The sequence below is a fragment of the Monodon monoceros genome, unplaced genomic scaffold, assembly GCF_005190385.1.
Source record: "Monodon monoceros isolate NGI ecotype Baffin Bay Population unplaced genomic scaffold, NGI_Narwhal_1 Super_Scaffold_21, whole genome shotgun sequence".
NCBI classification, from domain to species: domain Eukaryota; kingdom Metazoa; phylum Chordata; class Mammalia; order Artiodactyla; family Monodontidae; genus Monodon; species Monodon monoceros.
In genome coordinates, this window is record NW_021703778.1 from 75,545,943 (window position 1) to 75,570,548 (window position 24,606).

Below are 24,606 nucleotides of genomic sequence, written 5' to 3' on the forward strand. Positions count from 1 at the left end.
ACCAAGTTGAAAATGTCCTTTGAATTAGTAAATTATATGATATATATTTACGCAAACTTACCTAAAAACAAAAGTAAAAATCCCTTAAACACTAACAGACATCTGTGCTCTCTTTGACAGCTATTACTAGTATTACTTATCATTAGACATGTATATCAACAGGTAACATTTTCTAAGTATGTGTTATGTGTTAGACAATGTGCTAAGCACTTTTACATGATCTCATTTAATCCTCACAACATGACATAGGTGCCATTATAATCCCCTTAAAGATGTGGAAACTAAGGCCCAAAAAAGTTGTGTACTTTTCCCCCAGTTATAAGCTAATAGTGAAAGAGTCTGGACTGGAATCCAGGTGTGTCCAAAGCCAAAGCATGGTCTCCTAACACTTTCCACAACTGCTGTCAATGCACCTCACTGGGCCAGGAAAGTTTTTTGTAGTTAAAGTTACAGATATTTTTGTCACCACTTAAATGTAATTAAATAATTAATAATTTCTGGCTATGAAAAGTCAGGACCCCTCCATTTGAATGTGCAGCACACTACAATCACTAACTCCTTAAAATTATAATTCTATTAAAGAATGGAGATAGAACTGCACAGAATCAAAGAGGTCCTAAAGCAATTCTGTTTGTGTATGTGTGTGCATGTGCGTGTGCGTTGGGGAAGGGGGAGAGAAGAGTGAGAAAACAAAAGATGGTTCAGAAGCAAGACTTCCCCATAGTGCTGATGATTCCACTACTCTTCTCTTGAAAAGCCTGGCTTCATAGGAAAGAGTTTAAAAAAGACATTACAGACAATTCTCTGGTGGTGTGGTCAGTGGCCAAATTAATAAAGGGCAGCACCTAAAATTTTTATAAAACTTAACAGTTTAACATACATTCAATCTGTTGTTAAAAAGAACTAAGATCCTTCTTGTGGTAAGTTTAGTAAGCCTATCTAGAAACAGCCTATCAATAACACTTTCTTAAAATTAAATACACTTCCAGACAATGGAATATTATTCAGTGCTAAAAAGAAATGGGCTATCAAGCCAGGGAAAGACATGGAGGAACCTTAAACGCACAAAGCAAATCTAAAAAAGGCTACATACTATATGATTCCAACTATATGACATTCTGGGAAAGGCAAAACTATGGAAACGGCAAAAAGATCACTGGTTGCCAGGGTAAGGGGGAGGTGGGATGAATAGGTGGACCTCAAAGAATGTTTAGGGCAGTGAAACTATTCTCTAGTAATAATGGTGGATATATGGCATTATACATCTGTCAAAACCTGTAGAAGGTACACCACCAAGAATGAGCTCTAACGTAAACTACGGACTTTGGGTGATAATGATGTGTCAACGTAGGTTCATCAATTGTAACTAATGTACCACTCTGGTAGGGATGGTGTTAGTGGAGGAGGCTGTAAGTGTGCGTGTGGGCAGGGGATATGTGGGAACTCTACTTTCTGCTCAATTTTGCTGTAAACCTGAAAGCACTCTAAAAAATAAAGTCTATTTAAAAAATTAAATATACTAACTGAAAATACTTATAACTATGTACTCAGATTTATTTGCCCTGGGATTGAGTGTATCTGACTGCAGATATTTTTTTTTTTTTTTTTTTGCAGTACGTGGGCCTCTCACTGTTGTGGCCTCTCCCGTTGCTGAGCACAGGCTCTGGACGTGCAGGCTCAGAGGCCATGGCTCACGGGCCCAGCCACTCCGTGGCATGTGGGATCTTCCCAGACTGGGGCACGAACCCGTGTCCCCTGCATCGGCAGGCGGACTCTCAACCACTGTGCCACCAGCGAAGCCCTAAAATTTTTAATGATACATAAGTGCACAACTACCTTTGAGCAATGAGAATTCAGTTTTGCCCAGAGAAGCTAAGTAACATCCACCTATGTTGTGTTTCTGATGCAAGCACAGAAAACACAGGGCTCTTTTCTAGCCTATAAATCATCTTAAACCTTGAGATCACCCTGATCTCCACTAGGCTATCTTTATTAATGCCCTCCTAACTCCACTGAACAGAAATCTCCCAGCTTAAGGAAAAGAATCTTACCCAGTACAGGAGGAAGTTTCATATGTGTTCATCACATTAAGTACTCGAGGGCAGATATTACATTTATGGGTAAAGTAATCACATAATTTATCATCAAAACGAGAACACTTTTAAGAAGGAAAGGGATGTTATGAATAATTTTGTTGCAATAGGCACAAACAGAATTATGATCACCCTACTTCGGGAAACCTGGAGGTTGTGTTGTGTAAGATCAAGCAATTAGAGTGGAGTTATCCCAGAGTAAAACTCTAGGTCAATTAACTTCCAGTTCTAAACACAGTATATTTGTGATTTACAAACTTTTCCCAAGAACGTTGAGCAATAATTAGAAAAGAACCCCTTTGATTGTTAGATAGCTATGCCTCAAATTTAAATGTATCTAGTCCTACAAAAGCACCTCCAAATTCCTTAGTTTTTTTTTTTTCCTCTATCAAAACTGATAAATCCTCAACCCCATTCTCCAACCATTATTTGGTAGCTATGCCACCCTTGGTTCAGATAATTTTCCCATTAACCAGAATCTCTTGCCTTACTGTAAAGTATGCAGTATATAATCAAACCCTACTGCCTTGATTTCAAAAGACAGTACAAGAAGATCAATGAACCCTAGTATTTGAAAAAGGTAGCTCTCTACTTACTAGTCTGAAAGTATTATCATATCTAGCAAAATTATAAACCCTGCTACAGAATAGGCCAAGATTGACTCTCTAGAATGTGTTATCAGGTACTCTCTGATAGTGTTTCAAAAATGAATGCCAAACTGCATGGTAATAAAATGGCTAGACATATCAATTTAAATTGTGACTTTAAAAAAAGCATAAGAATGTGCAGAGGGTCTTCCCTGGTGGAGCAGTGTTTAAGAATCCTCCTGCCAATGCAGGGGACACGGGTTCGAGCCCTGGTCCGGGAAGATGCAACATGACACAGAGCAACTAAGCCTGTGTGCCACAACTACTGAGCCTGCACTCTAGAGCCCACGAGCCACAACTACTGAGCACGCAAGCCTAGAGCCCATGCTCCACAAGAGAAGCCCGTGCACCACAACGAAGGCCCAACGCAGCAATAAATAAATAAATTTTTTAAATGAAATATTGTATAGAAATCGTTCCATTTAATAACATGGGTTATATGTAACACTCTATATAATATTTATATTAAAATGTGAAGCCTCAGTTCCCTTGTGTGTATAATTAGAAGATTGGAACAAATGATTTCTAAGGTCCTTTCAGCTCTAATATTCTGTAAATCTACATATTATAAATGCTCAATTAATTGAAATACAGTATTCTATAAATCCATGAAGATGCATGAGGCAATAATGTGTTTGTGAGAAAGAGTATATTTTAACAAATTATAAATCATCTAGAAACCAGGATATGTCTCTAATTTTGTATCCCCACAATTCCTTGCTATACATATTATACTCAATAATATTTGTTAAAAGAATGCTGAGAAACACAATTCTCATTAACCAAGGATTAAGCTTAAATCCCTTTCATTAAATTTCATCCTATTAACAACTTAAAATGTACTAGTAATTATGAGTACTTTAATGAACAGTATAATAAATAAAACCATCTTTCTTTGACTAGAGGAGTTTTTCATATCAGAGCCATCTTTCTGAATATCAAGAGAATCATAAATTCTAGGAGACCAGACTATGGCATATTTGAATTTACCAGAGATTTCGTAGAAGTTACTTTTTATTAAAAAAAAAAAATCAAATCCCTAATGTCAGTTTGTTTTCTTGCTATGCATCCATTAATACTAATAGGCAAAGAAATAAAAATTGAGTGTAAAACAGATTTCTAATTTGAAATTTTACTTTACAGTTAGAATGCAACTTTCCCATTCTTTTTCAAATTAGGTAATGATGCTACCCATCATCAATTCTAAAAAAGAGGGAAGTTCAGATTCCCTGTAAACCTCCTAGAATCAAAAACATACAGCCTAGAAATCTCTTTCTTTGAAAAGATAACCTTTAAGAAAAACATCTGTGGGGAAGGGGCAGGGAGTAGGACATTTTCTAACTGTTATTATTATTTTTTAAAGAACATTCCAAAAAGATTACTGAACGCATAACTGAACGTCTCTGAAACCAAATTATTATAACAGCAGCTAAGCTTTATTGATCATTCATATATGTCAGGCATAGTGCAAAGTATATTATATAATTCACTACCCCTTACGTTTGTACTGTCACTCTACAGATGTACAGAGGCAGGATGTACACCCTGGCTATTATAATTCCAGAGCTCAAATACTACCTCACTAATAACAATGTTTTGTTTACTATGGACAATTAGAACTAAATAATATCTTACATACATTATTTAACTCAAAAACATTTTATCTTAGAATGACTGTCACACAGCATGTTCTATTATACTTCTTTCTCATCACCGTTACCAGTTCAGGCTTTTATCACTACACCACCATCCCCAATTATCTAACTTACCTCTATGGAACTTCTATGTGGGCCTGTGAGTTTAAAAAGTATTTGACATTACTAACTGTGACTTACTGTTTTAAGCTGGCATTCCTTACTAGTAAACTGGAACTTAATAGTAGATCTCCAGTTCTTACTGGCAGATCTTCAAGGTGGTTGCTACCCCCCTAAGATTTTCTTCCCACCAAGCGATGAAACGTAATAGTGCTTTCAATCCTTTTCCAAGCAGGGTCTCAACAGCACACCTCTGTTTTCTCCTATCGAGTGCATATTCCTGGATTTCAAAACTCAGGACACATGACAGGTAGCTCTTTCTCACAAAGAAGCTGACAAACGTTGCAATAAAAATTAGTTTACCAAGTCCATTTTGCATAGGATATTATCTTTGTGCTATTTGATAGATTCTGCCTTTAAAGGGATCATCTTTCTTTTGGTCTTATTTTCTCAACCGTGGACACATGTATTAGTATAAATACTTTAATCATCTACCTTGCAAAGTATACACAAGACCTTTTTCAAGCAGATTATCAAGACTGCCCAAGTGGACTGTGAACCAAAAACATCCTTGTGCAAAAACTTCAGAAGTAGGTCTACAAAGGGGTCATCCATTTCATTAATTTTAAAACCCTGCTCCTTAGGCCCTAAGGATTCTTTGGAACAATCAGAGGATTCCCTCTCCCCCAAACAGCTCTACATTTATCTAATTAACAAATTAAGATTTGACTTATTTTTTAAATAAAAAGAAAAAACTTTCTACTGCTATAGGTTGAAAGTTCCTACATCTAATTCTTGCCCCAATCTAACACTTAGATATACCACAGTCCAAAGAGGCTGTAATGTAGTTTCGAACCCTCACCAGAATTCAAATTTCCTGATTCCTGTTCACTAATGTTCCATCTACTAAAATCTGTTCCTTCCTCAATTCCTCAGGAAATCCCAATATTCAGTCAACAATCTAAATCTATTCTCTTCTTTCATAATTCCTTCTCATTTGTACTCTTATCTTGTTTCGGGTCTTCATTATCTCATAATTCCACAATTAGGTAGTACCTCCACCTCCACAATGAGGTGGAGGATCAGGTTATATTACTTACCTACTGCCCCAAACACCAGCAAAAATTATTGCTGCTTCTCTTGAAAAGGGATAGCAAAATTGTATACAGAATGCTTCTATTAAAAATTAGTGGAGTGGTCCCAGGAATTATTTACATGGCTAAATAGTAAATGTATAAACATTTAAGATTTCCACCAAAAAAATACGACTGAGGATAAAAATACAGCAATATATTGTTCTTTTTCCATTTAATGAAGCTTTTCCCTGTTTGGAATGAGAAAGGTCCTCTCAGTGTGCCAATTTCTATATCAAGAATTCAGTCATCAACATAATTTCCTTCAGTGACAGTAACAACAGATGTATCCTAGAGGCTCCATACACTTATATAAATGAAAATATCTGTCACTCCAATTACTATACTCAAAAAATGAAGGCTATAAATATCACAATGAATTATAACATAATTAATACTACTAGAGCATTACAGCCTGTTAATGACATATCTACAAAGAACAAGCTTTGAAAAGATACACAACTACTGACAGTGCTTATTCCTGAGGAGTGGGAATCGAGGGGTAAAAGGGGGAACTCTAATATTTTACTTAAAACACCTAAGTATAATCTGAAATTATCATGTTAAGCAAGTTCTTTCCTAATTTTTTAAAATCCAATAACTTTCCTTCTTTTTCAAAATTTTAAATTAAATAATTCCATGTCAAAATGTTGTTTAAACACTATCCAAGGTAGGAAGAGTCATCCCCTCTGCCTGCTAATATTGCCTCCTGTAGTTAGCTATACTTATTCTTTTAAAGTTCAACCTGATGAAAACTTCATTAAACTCTAGGCAGAGATAGCTGACAAGCTTATATATCTGGTTACCTCAGGCTCACCTGGTACTACTGGGCCTGTCAAGTTTTTCCAATGGTGTATTTTGAGAGTTTAAGACTCGATACAATTCTTGAGCTTTTTCAGTGACAAACGGGATAGTGTTGCAGAATGGTAAGGTGACACTCTTAAGACACTACTAAAAACACATTCCACTCAAATTCTTTCCCATTCTGACTTTAAATAGCTGGTAAAATATACGTACCTGATACTGAAATACAAATGCCAACAAGCTCGTACTTCTGGCTATTTCTGAGCAGTTTTCACTATAGCTTAATGCCATTCCTAGAGTTAAGAACTACTACTCTGTATACTCTAATGGGGTTTTTTTTCTTTAATGCTTATCAAAGTTTGCCCTTTCATCCTACAGCTGTAAAATCTGATTACCCCTAACACTATCCCCACCCCATAAGTGAATTTTAATGTCTACCTGCCACGGAGTAGCAAATTATATGCTCCATGGGCATACATTTCAGAATGTTTCATGTGCACTCCACAGTAAGAGGTAGCCTTGCAGGGTTACCTCTAAAGCACTAAAATTTACCAGCCCACACCAAGTACCTCACAGTTCACAATCAATATTCATTACTAGCTGCCTGCCTGGAATTCTTTCTGCATTGATGTCCCCAGTTCCTTCAGGAATTAACTTCCTTTGTAACTAGGCCTCGAAGGCTAGCTAAGCCGTTTCTGAGAAATATGGACATTATGACCCTGTGGGGATTAAAAGATTTAAAAAGCATGTTAGAAAAATCTCCATATAAAGAAAACCATTAAACAGCTACTAGGAAAAGCGAAAATACCCAGAAGTCACAATATGCAAACACACAAGCTCAAAAATATCAGTCAATTAAGCTAAATTTTGTCTATTAGAAGTATAATAGAATTTGCTACCTCTCTGCCCCTCAAAAGGATTCAAATAAAACAGGACAAAGAATTTAAAAGTGCCAAATGTTTATCTAGAAACAACTGAAGATACCAGAAAGGACAGGACCAAGTAGATACGGGTAAGAAGACACTAAAGTTGAGATAGGAGAAACTGGGGGTGGGGGTTAGACCTTACAAAAATAATATATACATCATCACTAAAACATAGGGCTCAAAATCATATTGTGGAGGAAAACAAAGATGAACAACAGAATCTGAGGACAGAAGCAAAAAAATAAAGCACAGGTATTGCTTTAACCATTTAGATCAATTGTGTTAATTACTAAAGAAAAATGAAAGTTAAAAAAACAGTTTCTGCTGCTAAAGTATGAAAACAAGATGTACAACAAGATGTATATGCCTCTAAAACATTTTACACGAACCAAGAAAATGTAAAGCTTTCAAAACATTCACTGGGCAATTGAAAGAAAATCATACACCAGAGTTTCCTAGTAAAAATCATGTTGCTAAATTTCTAACTCAAGTAACAACTATAAAAATATGTCACTTCCATAGCATAATCTAATTTTGAAGGTGCAATGAAGTACTGCAGTACTAGCAAAATTACCTGCTCCAACGTTACTTCAAAAATAAATAAATATGCTAAATAAAGATCATTGCTCTGCTAAGATTGAAAGCTAACCTCAAAGACTAAGGAGGCTATTCTACTGAAATAGTTTGGAATCTGTAAGTTTAGTGTTACAAGCGTCAGGCTCCAAATAGCTTAAAATGATCAGGCTCCAAATACCTTAAGTGGTAGGTAGGTTGTGTGTTAACCTAAAAATTTCATTTTAATTACTTCCTTGTTTCTGTTAAAATTAAGAAGCAACTAATATCCCCCATATTAGAGATTTCAAATTTCATAACCATTTCACTATAAAGCATAGCTAGCTTTCAAACAGATTAAAAAGTAAACCAAGATAACTGAAAGGATATTAGTGGAGAGAAAATCTTATCAAACATGCATCTTGTGTCAGCTATCATGCTAGTTCATTTATGCATGCAATCTCATTCTAACCTGTGAAGGTGTGTATTATTCCAAATAAACAGATGAGGAAACAGAGTAAGAGGCTTGGCAAAAATCAAGACTCCAATCCAATCTCTTAGGCTTCAAAATCCATATCATAATTCTTTGGTGAAGAGGACACAAAATGCGGGCCCACTGACAGTTTTATTTGACCAGCACAGTATTTTTAAAAGCCCAGCTTCCAGTGTTTTCAGTCAAAGCATGCATTATATTCTCCACTTTAGCAAAAGGTACTTGCCTAGCTCCTATGGTAAACGAGTTTGCAATCCCTGCTTTAATGCATGTCAACAAAAAGAATAAAAACAAGTGAACAGCAGCTCTCCTTGCCTGTCCGTTCCTAGAAGAGGTGTGGCTTTGACCAGGGGTTGTCCCGGGAACTAGGTGCTGTAATCCTTTATCAGAGGATACTTACAAGCGCAGACACAAAATGGAGATATTCTCAACAGGGGCTGCTCTGACTTTTATGGAGCATTCTGAAAATTTGTGGGTATACTTTTGGTTAACACAATGATTGGGATAGCATTACCAGCCTTTAGTGGGCTGGGACCAGGGATCTTCAATATCCCACAAAGTAGGAAAAGTCTTGCACAACAAAGAATTGTCCCTCTTCCTACACAACTTTCAAATGACATTCAAGATGAAAACCTGTTCTGAGCCTAGAACATAGCTCTGTTTTAAATACACCACAAAGTACTCTTGCATGGTTTTAATCATCATTCAACTTTCCAGGAATGCAGTTACTGTGTAAAGTGAGGAGAGATTGTACTTTTGCTTCATTTGGAACTTTACCAAGAGTTATTCACCTTTTCAGAAAATCACATTATCAACAGCAATGCCACCTGTGATATCTGAGTCACTAGTACAGCATAAGTCTGCACTTGTAACTGTCACATTACTGGTTTTTCTACATATGGACAAAAACAGCAGACTACTTCATTGTCTTCCTGTGTAGTCATGCCTGAGCATTTAGACTGAACTACTGAATAAACATTTTACCAAGTTATTTTCTCCTTTATATTACATTCAAGGGATTTTATATATATATATTTTTTTTTTTTTTTTTCTTAATAGTGTGCATGTAGGTTAAAACACCTATGAATTTCACTTCAGGACAGCAAAGGCGAGTTACAAAAATGTGTTAATAAAGAGAGGATACAAGAAAGATACCTGACATTGCTTTCTGTTACATACCTGGGGGAGGGAGAGAAGGAGGATGAAGGGTAACACGGTGTCCCTGTAACTAGGTTTAACTTGAGAACAGTACTGGGAGGTACGTAACAAAGATTACAAAAAAGTCAATATTGACCTTCCCTCGTAGAGGGAGATAATTCAGTGAAAAGGCTAGTCTGGTAACAACCATCTAAAATGCACGTTATATGATATAGTCATAAAACCAACCCTGAAATAATCTGGCCCTTCTCACTAGAACTTTATTTTCCCCTTCACTTTCCTATGAACTACCAGAGTTGTAGTTAACCCATTAAACACTTTTTAAGTACCAGGCCCTATAATTCAAAGCTATACATACATGCCACTTTACAGTAAAGCAGTTTATAAAGCACTTTCCATACATTATCATCTAATCTCATAAAAACCCAACAGATTAAGTATTATACTAATTTAAAAAATAGAAACCACAGGAACTGAAATAGAAACAGAATTCAAGGCTACTGCCAAATCCAGCGCTCTTTCCATGCAACTACATTGCCCCACAAAACGACCTTTTGAACATAGTTTTTATTTACATTTTACATTTACAAGGGTGACAGACTGTATCAATTTACTTATCCAGTACTATTGTCTTCAACTCAGTTTAGGCATCAAAGTTAAACTATACTAATTTTCTAGTTTCATAAAAACCATGAGTTATTTTTAATACTTCTTAAAACTGCCTTAAATATATTTCAAATAAATATGTTTAAGTATAGTTATGATTATGCTTTATGTTACTTAATATCATTCACCCTGGGGCCTATCACACTGTTCAATTCTTATTATTCTTATAGCCACCTCACCCCAGTCCACACCAAAAGAAAAGAAGGTAGATCTCTTATACTGAATGACTGACACAGTGACATACCTCTGATCAAAGACCTTACAATAAATCTCATGAAACCATGATTTTTTCTTAGTACTGAAATTTAACAATAAAGAAATTACATCCCTCATTCACTTTCCCTGACTCTCTAAATCGGGCGGTTATAATTAAGCAAGTTAAAATTATTCTGAACCCACTAGGAAGAAAAGGGTGTGGTCAGTCACATCTTCATTCATTCCTTTTCTTCTTTCAAGACAAAAATGCAAATATGTTCCAAGCCCCTAAGCAAAAACTGAAAAAGGACAATCCTTGAACCAATAGCCCCAGAAACATCTCTATCATATACCCTCAGACAATAGTGCCCTAAATTTTAAAATATTTTAGGTAAGGAGAGAAAAGGGGAATTGCTAAAAAAACAAAACAAAACAAAACAAACAGCCTGAGGCCCTCTCCTCACACCCTTCTTGAAAATAGCTTTAATTTTTAGAGAATAAATGAAAAACTAACTCTGTCAAATGTAAGGTAGCAGAATTGAAGGAAAAAAACCATATAGAAATGTGATGTAACCAGAATAAAATAATACTACCCTAAACTACACTTACTCATACAAAATTTGCAATGTAACATGATTTTGCTCATATTAAATCTACTTTTTAAAGGTTTCTAATACACAAAAACTAACCAAATTACAAGACTCTTGGTTAAGTTCTAAGTGGAAGGTCAAAACAGCAAAAAAGACATTCTTCTAGGATCACCAGATGCACGAAATAAAAATTCTTCATTGTTTATCTGAAATTCAAATATATATGGGTGTCCTGCATTTTACCTAGCAACCCTACAGTCTTCGAGCTAATTAAAGTGAGCTCCCATCTCTACCAAAGTACTGCAGCACCAGCTCCACTCATAAAACAGGCTGGGGCTTCTGTCACAGCAGTATTTTGACTGAGAAGCCTTAAGAGTTAGTCTGGAAGTGCTCATTTCCTGATGATAAGCCTTTCTTAATAGCTAAAATGTACCACACAAAAGAAAAGTCTAATTTCTTAAAGCCAAAGGTTAAACTTTTACTAGGTTCCATCCAGTCTAGTGAATGAACTCTTACAAAGCTTATGCTTCTGTGTGTGAAACAGAGATTGGAAAAATTTCAGTGTAGATTTTTGATAACTAAACAAAAAAGCTGTTTAAGAAGGTTACAGTAAACAGAATCCTGTTTAAAGTATTATAGGCAGGTCTTAAAAGCTACTTTAAATGGATTCCAAAGTTAATCTACCATTTTTCTTGAATTCATAATCATAGAAATTTAGAGTTAGAAACAAACCAATTTCTGACCCTTAAAAACTTCTGGAAAGGGAATTCCCTGGCAGTCCAGTGGTTAGGACTCTGCGCTTTCACTGCTGAAGGCCTGGGTTCAATCCCTAGTCAGGGAACTAAGATCCTGCAAGCTGAGTGGCATAGCCAAAAAAAAAAAAAAAAACTTCTGGAAAGCCCATCACATTTCCTATTCATTCCCATAAAGGTTTTTTTCTCCTCTTGAACTCCTAAATGAGTAACAGATATAACAGAAAGAGATATTCTCTTGTTTTATGAAGTCCCTGTCAACCAGCTCTTTGCCCTACTTATAATGGCTCTAACTATGAGTGACTGCAAATAACTCTATTCTTCTGCTAGTTTCATTTAAATCACCTTTTTCATACTAAACCTATGCTTTTCTTCCCAGTGGTCTAGGCCACTGCTCTTTGATACAGCCCATCCATCTTTGGAGACTGCCTAATTCCCTTACTTCATTTACACTGCTACCTTGAAGGTATTAATAGATAATCACATCCCCCTAGAGCTCCCTTTTCCTAATTTTAGCTCCTTCAGGCTTTTCTCCTAAGTCTCATGCTACCATCAATGTAGAACTATCTGCATCTTTTCCTAAATGTGGTTGGAAAGTGTTCGTAATTACTTGGAGTTCAATCCTAGTAAGAAAATAGAAACCATAATTTTGATACGTGATCACTATCTTCTTTGTCTAAGGGTAATTCAATGACAGTTCACTGCAAGTTATTTGAAACCTCTTTATACTTTCTCTTTTCCAGCTTCCTGGTTTGCATTAAGGCCATTTATTTCATCTTCTTGATGAATTATTTGAGATTAAGCATAAATGATATTAATTTCCATGCTGGAGCTGCTTAGCTATTTTTTCCAGGTGCTCCACAATGGTTTCCAACCTGTTAAACTTGTATAATCACAAAAAATCCTAAATTAAATTTAACGAATTCATTCAATCTATGGATTGAAAATTATTTCACAGATAGTTGCCAACACAGTACAGGACATCTTGCCTTTGTTTCCTTCAAGAAGCAATGTCTAAAAATAAGAAAATAAAGTTGCTACTCTAGGATATTAAACAGGAAAGGCAAATGACTCTTCAGTGATGGTTCTGCTTTCCATCTCTTCCCTTGGCCAGTGTTCAAGCCATTCTGTACTCACCAGAAATGTGTAAGCATTCAGCTCAGAATAAATTGTAGTGCTCCCAGTCCTGTACTCAAGCAATAACTCAAAGGTAGGGCCAGGGAATAATGACTATAAGCGCTAATTTAAAAGAAAGGGCAACTAAACATACTGGGAAACTTGTGCTTTGCTTATGATATTCAAATTATTGTAGCTTTCCCTTTTTCTGAAATTCAAATGGAGAGGGGGAATCAATATTATATAAGTAATGAGTAACATATTAATTAAACAATGCTATATTTTCTTTACTAATGATGACTAATAACAGTACATGTTGATATTACTGATAAATGCCTCGTGAAAGTCCTTATGTTTACAAAAATCATCATATTGCTTCAGATTACATAGTATATAAAAATAAAACAAAACTACTCCATACTTGAAAATGCTCTGTTTTTCAAACATGAGTTTCATAGCCTGTTAATGAATTATGAAATCAATTTAGAAGGTCACAATGGTTTCCTTCAAATACATTACAGAGTAAGGAAAGGTATTATTTCACAAAACGTTACATATTTCTGCATATACTTAGTCACAAATAAAGTCTATTTCTTTATCTGGGTCAAGACAAAAGTTTGAAAGCCTTTTGCTAAAGGGCTTTTATATTTTTAAAGTCATTACAACATAATTACATATGAACCAAATTATTTCTATTTTACTAATGTAAGTTAATCCCTAACTAACTACATTTCAGCACCTAGAAAATTTTAGTTTGCAATGTTAATTTTTCAGGTTATTTTTAAATTAATAAGCAGCAAGGATGTGGCTAATAACTGTTGACACATGATGGTTATATGGGAGTTTATTACATTATTCATTCTACTTTCTAATGTTTGAAATTCTAACAAAATGTAAAAAGGAAAAAATAGGAAATGGACCTACCAAATAAGGTAGTATAACGAATAAATTTATAAGCTGAGACTTTGACACTGTTTCTAAGGAATATCAATCTACAAACTTGCTCAGATTTAATTCAGGTAACGCTTGGGTTGCCCTGTTCAACTATAATGGACAGGTTTAAAGGTCTTTAACAAATGCATAGGGACAGGAGAAATTAATTCATAAACAGAAAGCAAAACTTCTCAAAGGATAACATAAAAATACAATTAGTTAAGTGTGCTTCACTGCCTCTTCAACAGTCAACTACTTTTCAACCAACAAAGAGAACACAAAATATCTACCTACCTGGCAGTGATTTTCATTTAATTGTTTAATTCACACTGGCAATTTTCCTAGCAAGCTTAATATGCTATCTCTATAACAGACACCATTCTGCCTTCTTTGAAACATGAACTAGAAGTGTTGTCTGAAGTAGGTTTACAGGCAGTTGGATTTCAAAACAGTGCATGGCCTCAAAGTCAATTTTCCTTAATTCCAAAAAGTTAGTTTCAAAAAATTTATTACAACAAAGTATTCTCTCTCTAGGCCTTTTAACCATTAGAAGCAGTAACTACCTAAACTGTAAGGTCCATAGCACTGTGTAATTTTAGAACTGGAAGGGAATTTACACATCATGTAGTCTAGTGGTTTACAAATACTATCATCAGGAAGAAAAATCGATGACATAATTTATATATGCAAGCACACTTTCACTTTTTTTTTTAAATGTATCTTACTGCATATGGAACATTTTGCCTTGTTAGTATTCTGTCACAAAGGACATATTGTCTTGTATTTTATATTTAATCACTTTTAGAATGTGAGTATACATTTGGATAGGATTAAAACTATGGGTGCAATTTGGAACTTTATGTTTTCTAATAATAGAGCCTTACATAATATACAGAATCCTGACACCTTCAGAGTGATCTCAAATCATCTCATTATATTTCACTGTCTAGTCAATTTGAAGCAATAGTTGGGTGTAACAATGATATAGATCAAGACAAAGCAAAGGGAAGCAAACCATATCCAAATTGACATACTTCTGGAAAAAACCATAAAGCGTACCCTAAGGTTCCAGTAAATAAGATTATTTAGAAAGAAGGTTAGTCTTTTTTTTTTAGAAGGTTAGTCTTAAAACATTCCATAATTGTTTCCAGAAATGCAAAAGAATACCATTCAGTACTTTTTAGTACAAGGAACTTAACACAATAAGTTTCCATCAAACTTTCCATCAAACTGCCACAGCTTTAACGAAGAGATAAGACTAGGTTTTTAAAATTTGAAACACAACGAAAACAAGAAACAAAACAAAAAAAACAGTAGATGTGTGAGGAACATCAAATAAATTTACCACTGACTTACTGTATGCAAATAAATGTAGATAACTAGGGGAATTCTTTAAGTATTTAGTAAACCCCCATTTCCACACAGACCAATTAAAAGTTCTCAACAATAACGAAAAAGTAACCTCAAGTTAGTTAAGTTTGATTAATAAACGTCTATTTTTGCATATACACAAAAGCAAGCAACAACAACAAAAAAATTAGGCCTACTTTCAATTTTAGACGACATAGTAAACTGGAATTGTACAAATCCTGACTCTTGAATAAACCTGAAAACCATACAATTTACTTGTGTATTCAAGTTTTTAATGTAAACATCAATACCTTTGGAATAATGTTTTTACATAGGATCAGTACAGTATTTTACTTTAAATTCAGTGAGAAGTTTACTTCTATATATATAAGCCTATAAAATGCAACAGTTTATATTCAACCAGTTTTACTGGAGAAGTTTCCTGCTTTCACAAAGCTAATCCTTACCAACTAAAATTAGGAATTCCGGGGGAAAAAAAATCCACAAGAACCTCACAATTTAAAAATGCATTATCTAAGGTGCTTAAAATTAAGCTCCATATCACCAATGGCATTTATAAAAATTCATGTAAAATGATAGTGTTTTGTTTAAAGAGGAGCACTGAAAGCAAGGCCGACTGTTCACAGGCGGCGATTTTGCATCATTACATATTTTAATTTTGATGTTCGGATATACTTTAGAGGACCCTGGTCTATTTATTCTTTCTAACAGATTCTATTTTTCCAGATGCTTGTCAAAGGAAGATTCATTCCTCATTCTTGCTTCCTGTTTTTCTCCTTGTACAATTACTATAGCCTTTCTTCTGTCTTTTCTCTTAGAACTTCATTCTCTACTTCTGATCCTGTCCAGACTGTGCTCACTGTAAACAAACTGAATAGACTGCCTCAGAAATTTTTTCACACAATTCACTTCTTCCAAAATTTCTTTGCATAATTTTATTCAAGTTTTTATTGAACATCTCCTGTGTGATATCCAAAACAGCCTCATTCATTATTTTCCTACATGCTTCATTTGTATAGATATTAACACCTTATCTCCTTCCCAAATTGTCTTGAAAAAACACATTTACATAGACGCAGCAAAATTTCAGATTTTAAATATGAAACATCTTACTCTGAAAAAGTAGCTCAAACTAAATAAATGAAAAACAATGTCCAAATTGACAGAGCACTTTTCTAATCGTATCCGGTCATCTCTGTCGGCCCAGTTATTTACTTTTATTAAAAAAATAAAAATAAAGACAATACAATTACATTTTGTCTTTTATTAATGTCTAAAGGTATACTCCACAGGAGGAGAAAATGTTTCACATTAAAACTGTATTAATGAGAAAAATCAAGGGATTCCTTCAAGACAAAACAGTCTAATTTTTCATGAGGATCTGTATAACTCACACAAAGTCAGATCTGTAATGAACTTCAATCTTAATTTATGGTGAATGTTTGGACTGTAGGGTACATTTACATATAAATACTTTTATTGCCTTTTATTGTTTTAAACCTTGGTATACTAACACGTTAAGCTCTGTTATGTCTGACAACACAAAAACCTACCTGCATCTTTTTCTAATTTGGATCCAGGAATCTTGAAAAGCAAAGACTAGAGCTTAGGAACAGATCCTGATGTTGTAACATGGCCTTACCACCCTGGTCCCCTGACCAATTTCTCATGCCTGGGTGCTTCATTACATCAGTAGTGACACTGTTGTCAGTTGCCTGAGAGTCTGGAGGCTTATGATCTCCTTAGGAAATGCTAATAAATTCCAAGGCAAACAGTTTCTTCTGGTCATTTAAAATCCTATGTGGACTAATTATGTTAAGATTTGCTGCTTGATATTTGGCATGTCATTTGTGCCACAGCTGCTATAGATAACACGTCTTCCATTGCTCATTTTAGTTCACCCAAAGGAGAGATGCACTATCAATAGCAAACGTCTAAAAACATACTCAGGGAGAGAAACTGCCAAACCACTGAAGCAAACAGCACTTGACAGAAAAGAAAAAGATTCATGAATCATCTAATGCAAATACTGGCACTGTTACAAAGCACAATGTTCACAACTATCTAGTATCACCCAAGCAAAATGGTTTCTTAAAATTTAGATCATTAATAAACTCATTTTAGATCATTCGACTCATCTTCTCCCCCTAAACAGTGTTAATTGTCTATTTTTATATTTTCAGTATGAATACATTACATTTTTACACTTCACATTCATTCATCAGTTAACATCTCCAACACTTCACTGTGTGCCAGGCACTACATTCTATTTCTCTTATTCACAACAATGAGATGCTATGAAAAGGTGCTACCTAGCCATGAAAAGATATTTAGTTCACTGAAAGAGAAAGAAAACCATGAAACCTCCCAGACAATTAAATGGAAGTATGAACTTCCTCATCAGAATCTACAATTGCAGAGGCAGCACAGCTGGTCACTTCTATAAAAAAGTTACATAAGCAAAAAGCACAAATCTGGGGCCTTCAAATGGCCTACTTAACTTTTTTCAAGATGACAGTGAGCAGCATTAACAATTAAATGCTTGATATATACATGAAGAAAAATAATTAATAATGGTATTTTTAAAGGATAATAATAGTAATAGATAACATTTACTCACTACAGTAAGCAAACATTTAGTACATATAGTATTGTTATGCTACATATAGTAATGTAGCATATGTTACATATAGTAACATATGTTACATATAGTAACAAGTGTTACATATAGTAAAACTTTACTCCCTACTGAGACTCACTATATGCCTGCCAGGCAGAAACCTAAGTGCTTTATGGTCACTGTCTCATTTAATTCTCACATCATCCCTAGGGGATGGGCATTATTATAAACCCCATTTTACAGATGATAAAACTGAGACTTGGAAGTATTAAGCATCTTACTCAAGGTCACTCAGCTACCAAGAGATGGGACTCAAACCCAGGTCTATCAGGATCCAGAGTCTGTGCTCTTGATCATCATATAATACTGTCTGGTTTATACTTATTCAATTTTAATTTCACTCTAAAGCTTTCAAAGTCTTACCAGGAAGGTTATATTTTAGGACAGGTTTCTTCCTTTAAAATGACACGTTAAAGGGGATTTTACTTGAAACTATGGTCCTACAAGTCTAACTGTTTGGATGGGAAACAAATTCTATCTAAATGAAAAACCCTGAATCTCTATGGTAATGGGTCACAGCTAGAAGAGACCTTGAGAGTCATCTAGTCCAAATTCTTCACTTTAGGAATAACGAAAAACAACTATACTCAGTCTAAACTACCACATAATCCAGAAATACTTCGGTTTGGGGACGTTTTTTAAAAAGTCATCATTTTAAATAGATAATCCAACTTTTCAAGATCATCCAGAGCATAGTATCCATTTCTGAAAAACACTATAAGAAAATACAAACTCCATGACATGAGGTCAGACGATTGTAGAGCTATTACCAATTGAAAGCTTTAATCTTACAGACTTGCTATAAAAAGCTATAAAATGGCATCCTTACCTACATGGACTCAAACTCAAAAAAATACCCATTTCTTCCTTGAATTAAATTTACATTCATTTGGGTCAACTACAAGCTCAGCTTCACTTCACCAGTCATGTCATGTGACTGAATTCAAGCTCATTTCAAGGAAAAGGCTGCACTGTGCTGTATTTAGAACACATATCACTGAGAATAGCCAGATGAGTCTTTGTAGGCCCATCCAAAAACCTTGCTTTAGTTGCTAAGAAACTACAATTTCACTGTATTATAAATTTTTGAAGAAGCTATGCCAGCACAGAGATTGAACATGTTGAGATCAAAAATCTCTCACCTATTGTGCCAAATGAAACCTTGCTTTTTACACAAATTGAATAGCTGAAATTAGTATTAGGCTTAAGTCATATTGTTAACACAGACTACAAACTGATAAGACAAATCAAACTAACTCTACTTTGCCTTCCTTAGTGGCCTCATGCTTTGGAGGAAAATAGGGAAAATACCCAATATGCTTCGTATATTCAATGCTAGAGACAGAAAAATGTTTCCTTCCTGACCCCTGCAGTGATAATTCAAGGCCATGAAGCATACGTAAGATTTTATTTATACAATTTGGTATGACAAACACTTACATTTAACTGATGCTTTTTCGATCTTTACTGATATATTTTCACTGTAATCTTCAGCATTTTAAGCCTAGATTCTCCTTAGAATGCTTAACTCCATTCGTTTTTGTTTTTTTTTTAATGAAAGCCATTTTAATTTCAGCTATTCCAACAAGAGTAATTTTAAATTGTTCTAGCATAACAAACAACAAAGAAACACCAAAGAATTAACAAAAGAATGTATAGTTCACTCTTCAGTACAGTCATGTATGAGTTCACCCTCATAAATTTTTTCCTATAAAAATATTTTTTAAACCTCTTAAAGGTTGTTTCCACAAGAGCAGAAACGGGTTCACAATACTTCTAATCTCATCTTTGAAAGATCAATTCAGCAGCTGAATTGTAACACATACCTTTAACAATCGGAATCTTTTTTGTCTAGATCCCCCCTCACCATACTTGCCCACCATTTCTCCATCTTCTCTAAACAGCTTCAGTTCAAAACCCAACTCTCTCCTTTCCACTGTATCCTGCACACATCCCAGGGACTACTTTTATGTTCCTCAGAAATAATGTCTCTTCAGTCTTGAAACTTTTCGATCTTAAAAACCCACTTCCTCCATCTCTCTCTCTCTCCAGTGACTGCTCTCAATCCCACCACTGCAGTTTCAGCTGTGTGTCCCTGCCTTCCCAAAGGCCCCAACCCATATCAAACAGCACTTGCCAAAACTCAGCTCCTCCCTTCCCTAATATATCCTCCACACTGCAAACCAACATTACACCCCCAGCTTCCTGCATTTTACTCCCTTCCCTTATTTTCTGTCTTACCCCACCCCCATCTCTATAGCCAGAAACCCTTATTTCTATAATAAATAATTCCCCCTACCTCAGTTTCAACCCTTTCTCCCCATCCTCTTCTCCTTTTTCCTCTCCTTATTTAGAAACTCCTTTTTGCTCTCCCAACCACTACCCTAGAATGCCCAACACTCCACCCTCCTTAGTAAACCCAGTTCTCTTCCCTCATCTCGTTTAGAGCCACTGCTGCTCCTCTTTCCAGATCCCCTACTGCAGTCAACCCACTATCTTGGCTTTCCACCCACCTTCTCTCCACCTCCACAGCCAAGGCTCCCTGATTCTTTACCCCCTCCTTAAGGCTCTAGTACTCTGCTCAGTATTCTTCAGTACTCCCTTCCCCCCACGTCTCTCTTATTTTTTAAGGATATCACCAGTCTTACGGGGCCCCAGTAGAACCCTGGACGACCCCAGTGACCCCAGTGTTCTCTTGGGGAGCCTGACACCACTCTCCGTCACCTTAAACACAAATGCCTGTCTTGTGCCGCCTTTAAACGCTGCGCCCCCTCCTCGCCGCCCCCGCTACGCCAGCTCCTCACGTCGGCTTCCTCGGGGTCCCCTCCCCGACTCGGAGCGACAAGCCCCACGACGTGGAGCCTCTAAGTCAACAACACCTCAGGCTCTTATCGGACGCCCCCACCTCTCGGATAGGCGCCTCCGGTTCTCACACCAGCGCCTCTTCGAACTCCCGACCGGCATCTGCTCGTCTCGGGCCCGCAGCCCCCCAGGCTCCGATTGCCGGCCCCCCTCCCCTGGCTCCACCACCTCCTCGGGCCCCGAACGGCCCTATCCGGCCGCCAGCTTCCCTCAGCCCCCGCCCGGCCCGCCCCCGGCGCCCCGCTTACCGTTCTGAGCGGCGCCTGGCCCTGGGAGGAGGGAGCCAGAGACCAGCAACAGCGAAAGGGCCAGGGCGCTGGGGAGCGACGACCCCGACATTCTCCCTGCAGAAGACCGAACAGCGAACGGGCCGAGGCCGGAGCCGGGGCCGGGGAAGGGAGGGGAGGGAGGGAGGGGGCGGGCGAGCGCTCGAGGGAGAGAGCGAGGGAGGCAGCCGTGGCTCGGCTCCGTCCTTCCCCGTCCTCCTACCGCCGCAGCGCCCAAGCCTCGCGAGACCTTCGCTCCCGGCCGTGGGCGGCTGAGGAGCAACGGCGTCAAGGCTCGCGAGAAGAGGCGGTCTCAATCGATCCTCCTGCCCCTCGGACTCCGCGTTCCCGCCCCTGCAGAGGCTGATTGGCCTAGCGCGAGATAGGTCACGTGCCAGGGACGCCTCTGGCCACGTGACGGGGAGAGGCGGAGCTCCTGGTCTCGGCCCTGGGGAAGGGAGAAGTCTGCGTTCTGCTTATTCCTCTGTGAATGCGGGGAGCGCACATAAATAAGAGGAAGCTTTGGGAATATATTTCTCCGCCCATCCTGCCTTTCAGTTGTTGGAGCTCTTGGCTGCAAAATTTAATGCAACACCGACTCTTTTAAGCCTTACTCTCATTGTTCCCTATCAAAGTCCTGCTGTTTCTTCCTTCTGGACTTTGACCTTAGACCCTCTACTGGCATCTGGCTTCAGCCTCCCATTTTAACCCCGTGTATTAACCTTCTAGGCTAAATGATGCACTCCCCGTGCCTGGTATTACCTTGTGCTTTACTGCCTCTACATCTGCTCCCTCAGCGTGGAACGTCCTCCTTTTCCTCGCCCTTCTATTCCCCCTCCCCCATTTTGGCCTTATTTTAGCTACTTAGAATCTCAGGCCTGAAGTTCAACTAGACTAATAGTTAGTCAGACAATTTAGGCACTAAATTCTACAAGGAAGTAATCTTGTATTATATGAAGAATCTTCAGAAGCATTTTTGTGCAGGGAACATTCATTGAGTACCTACTGTGTACCAGGTTTTCACATCCGATGTGAAACCTGCATGAAAAAGTGGTCCCCACTCTCACAAAGTTCACAGCCTAGTTTGTCAGAGGAGGGAGGAAGAGGACAAATGACTGCATAGCAAAACGACCCATAGGAAAGGAGCCAGCTGAGTGCTCCGGCAATGTGGTCACAACTGTTTGCATGGAAGTTTGGGAAATGCCCTTTTTCAGGGTATTTTTGGTACTACCCTGAGCGCCGTCAATCCTTGGTTGGCAAAGGATTTCTGTGGCTTAGCTCATCGCTGACTCAGAACAGACATCTTGGGGAGTGTCTGCGGAGTGAAACTGAGGGGAATCAAGTAAGCAGTCCTGGTGACCTGACTCAATTCGAAGAGAAAACTTGAAGAACCTAGAAGAAGGAGCATTCACCATGACCCTCACACTCTCAAGCCAAAGTGGACTCAAGCTTTCAACATGAACCAGATAGCTGATGGTTCCAGACTGAGCTTTCTAGCAAGCTACAGCTATGGCATGTTGTTGATTGAAATGAAACTACATCCTTCAAGACTTCAGGTGTGTGAGTGACAAAAAGGTTGGCATGTATCTTTGGACAAAGGCCATTCTGCAGACAGCTCTCGATGGAGGGCTACAGGGCTGCCTGTGGTGGGACCAAGATTTTCAGCTGATGGAAGCTTCAGTCAGATGCAGCCATCCTGCCTCATCATCAAAATCCCCATTTGGTTAGGGGTCCTTACAACAAGGAGTCCTTACAAAGTGATTGTGCTCATTTAGTGGGTAGGGAAACTGAGGCTGAGAGAGGCATAAATTACCCAGGGTCTGAATGGTTTTGGTAATCATTAATACCAAAAACTTTGGTTTGCCTCCTTCTAGGTTCATGGCAGGAGTGCCCTTCCTTGTCCTCTTGAAGTTGGGAGTGGCATGTGACTTGCTTCCACCAGGCCAGTGAAAAGTGACATGCATCATTTTCAAGCAGAAGCATTTCATTTCAGTTGCAGAAACCATAGCATACTCTTTTCCCTGCATGGTGATCAGTGATCATGATCACTGGCATGTGTCAAAATGAAGCCTGGGTCCCTCAGTAAGCCCAGGCCTACCATGTACAATTGGTAGTGTCTGTTGACTTAAGCTACTGAGATTCAGAGGTGTTTTCTCCTGCATAACTTGTGCTATTCTGGTTAGGGGAAAGATGAAATTCAACTCCATCCCACTACTACCACCACCATCTACTAGCTGTGTCTTGGACAAGTGACCTGTCTCTCTGGATCCTATTTATCTGTCAGATGATGCTAATGGTAGTACATACTCAACTCATAAGATTATCAGAGCAATAAATGAGTAAATTTATGTACAATGTTTAGATCAGTTTCTGTTTCATGTAGACACTCAAATGTTGATGATAATGATAATAAATACTGTTGCTGCTGCTGCAACTTTAACTCCAGCACTGTGCTCTTCCCACTATGTCATGCTTCTTACAAAAAGTGATTCAGGAAGAAAATTTTAAGTACAATGTTACCATCAACTCTCAAAACCTGCAGTTATGAGGAATCTTTTTACCTAGAAGAAAACGTCCTCAAATCCCATGTGCTAGTAGCTGTACTTTTAGACCCCCTTTTAGGGGAAAACCAAAACCTCCAATAACTCAGTAACTTCTTTAAAGGAACCTAGGAATTTAAATTTTTTCTCTTTTTTAAGGTTTACATGCACTTAAAAATCTCTCTACAGGTAAGTGCAGCTGTGCGGGAGGATGGCTGAGCTCCTTGTAATATCTCATAAGAGCCCTTAGGGGTCCTCAGTGGTCAGGCGGAGACACATTTTCCTGGCCTCCAGGGACTGCTTGGAGGTCTGGCTTTCCAGTATTGATAGTGCCTCCTGGTGGCAAGACCTGTAATAAAGCATTCCCAATTGAAAGGCTTTCCTGTGTGGGTTGGTTGGTTGGTTGGTTGATTTGTTTGTTTTGGTGTGGTTCATTGTCTTTGGAAGGATGCCAGTTGACTTTGAACTACCTTATGGTTTCCCTACTCCCTCGTCTGCAAAGATCTACTCCTTTGAAGTTCTTTCCATTCAGATATACCACCCTGCCCATCTTGATTGCTGTCATCTGACCCACCAACATAATTTTTTTTCCCTGCTCCTTCCAACTCTTAGCACCATCCTTGAACTCTATGGGTGAGTTCAGCATCCATGTTGATGATCTAGTCAATACCCTAGTCTCTCATCTCCAAAAAGCTACTCAACTGAGCCACCCTTTCCAAGGTTACACTCTCAACACCTTAATCACCCATAAAAGGCTCCATCTTAGGAATATGAAAATATAATACCTCACTGTCCATTTACCCTCCTATCCTTTCAGTTCCATGTGCTAGGACACCATTTGCTGTGATTCTTCAACCTCATTGAGACCTCTAATCCATTAATCCCACAAATTCTCATTGTCCATTCCTCATTTCCCTTCTGGTCCAGTTTAGAGCTCAAGATTCATCATTGTAATCGCTTCCTTACCCACCTCAATCTCCGATATACTTTCCTGGAAAAACCACAACCTGGCTAAGCACTACACTCTGAGATGAAGTTTCACGCCCTGCACCTGAGCAACTGAATGTTGCCCGAG

General features: G+C 37.7%; 1 protein-coding gene across 4 annotated transcripts in view; it reads right to left on the reverse strand.

Annotated features, from left to right (window-relative positions):
- Nucleotides 1–21,251, reverse strand: part of NPTN (neuroplastin) — a 57,231-nt gene extending 35,980 nt beyond the window's left edge. For 3 of the 4 annotated variants that reach the window (XM_029237247.1, XM_029237245.1, XM_029237246.1), the window contains exon 1: nucleotides 20,974–21,202. In XM_029237247.1, coding sequence (XP_029093080.1) covers nucleotides 20,974–21,064 — 91 coding nt within the window. In that variant the 5' untranslated portion in view covers nucleotides 21,065–21,202. Of the gene's footprint in view, nucleotides 1–20,973 lie in introns of all 4 variants that reach the window. The other variant, XM_029237244.1, reaches the window with a different exon arrangement.
- Between the last annotated feature and the right edge of the window lie 3,355 nt (nucleotides 21,252–24,606).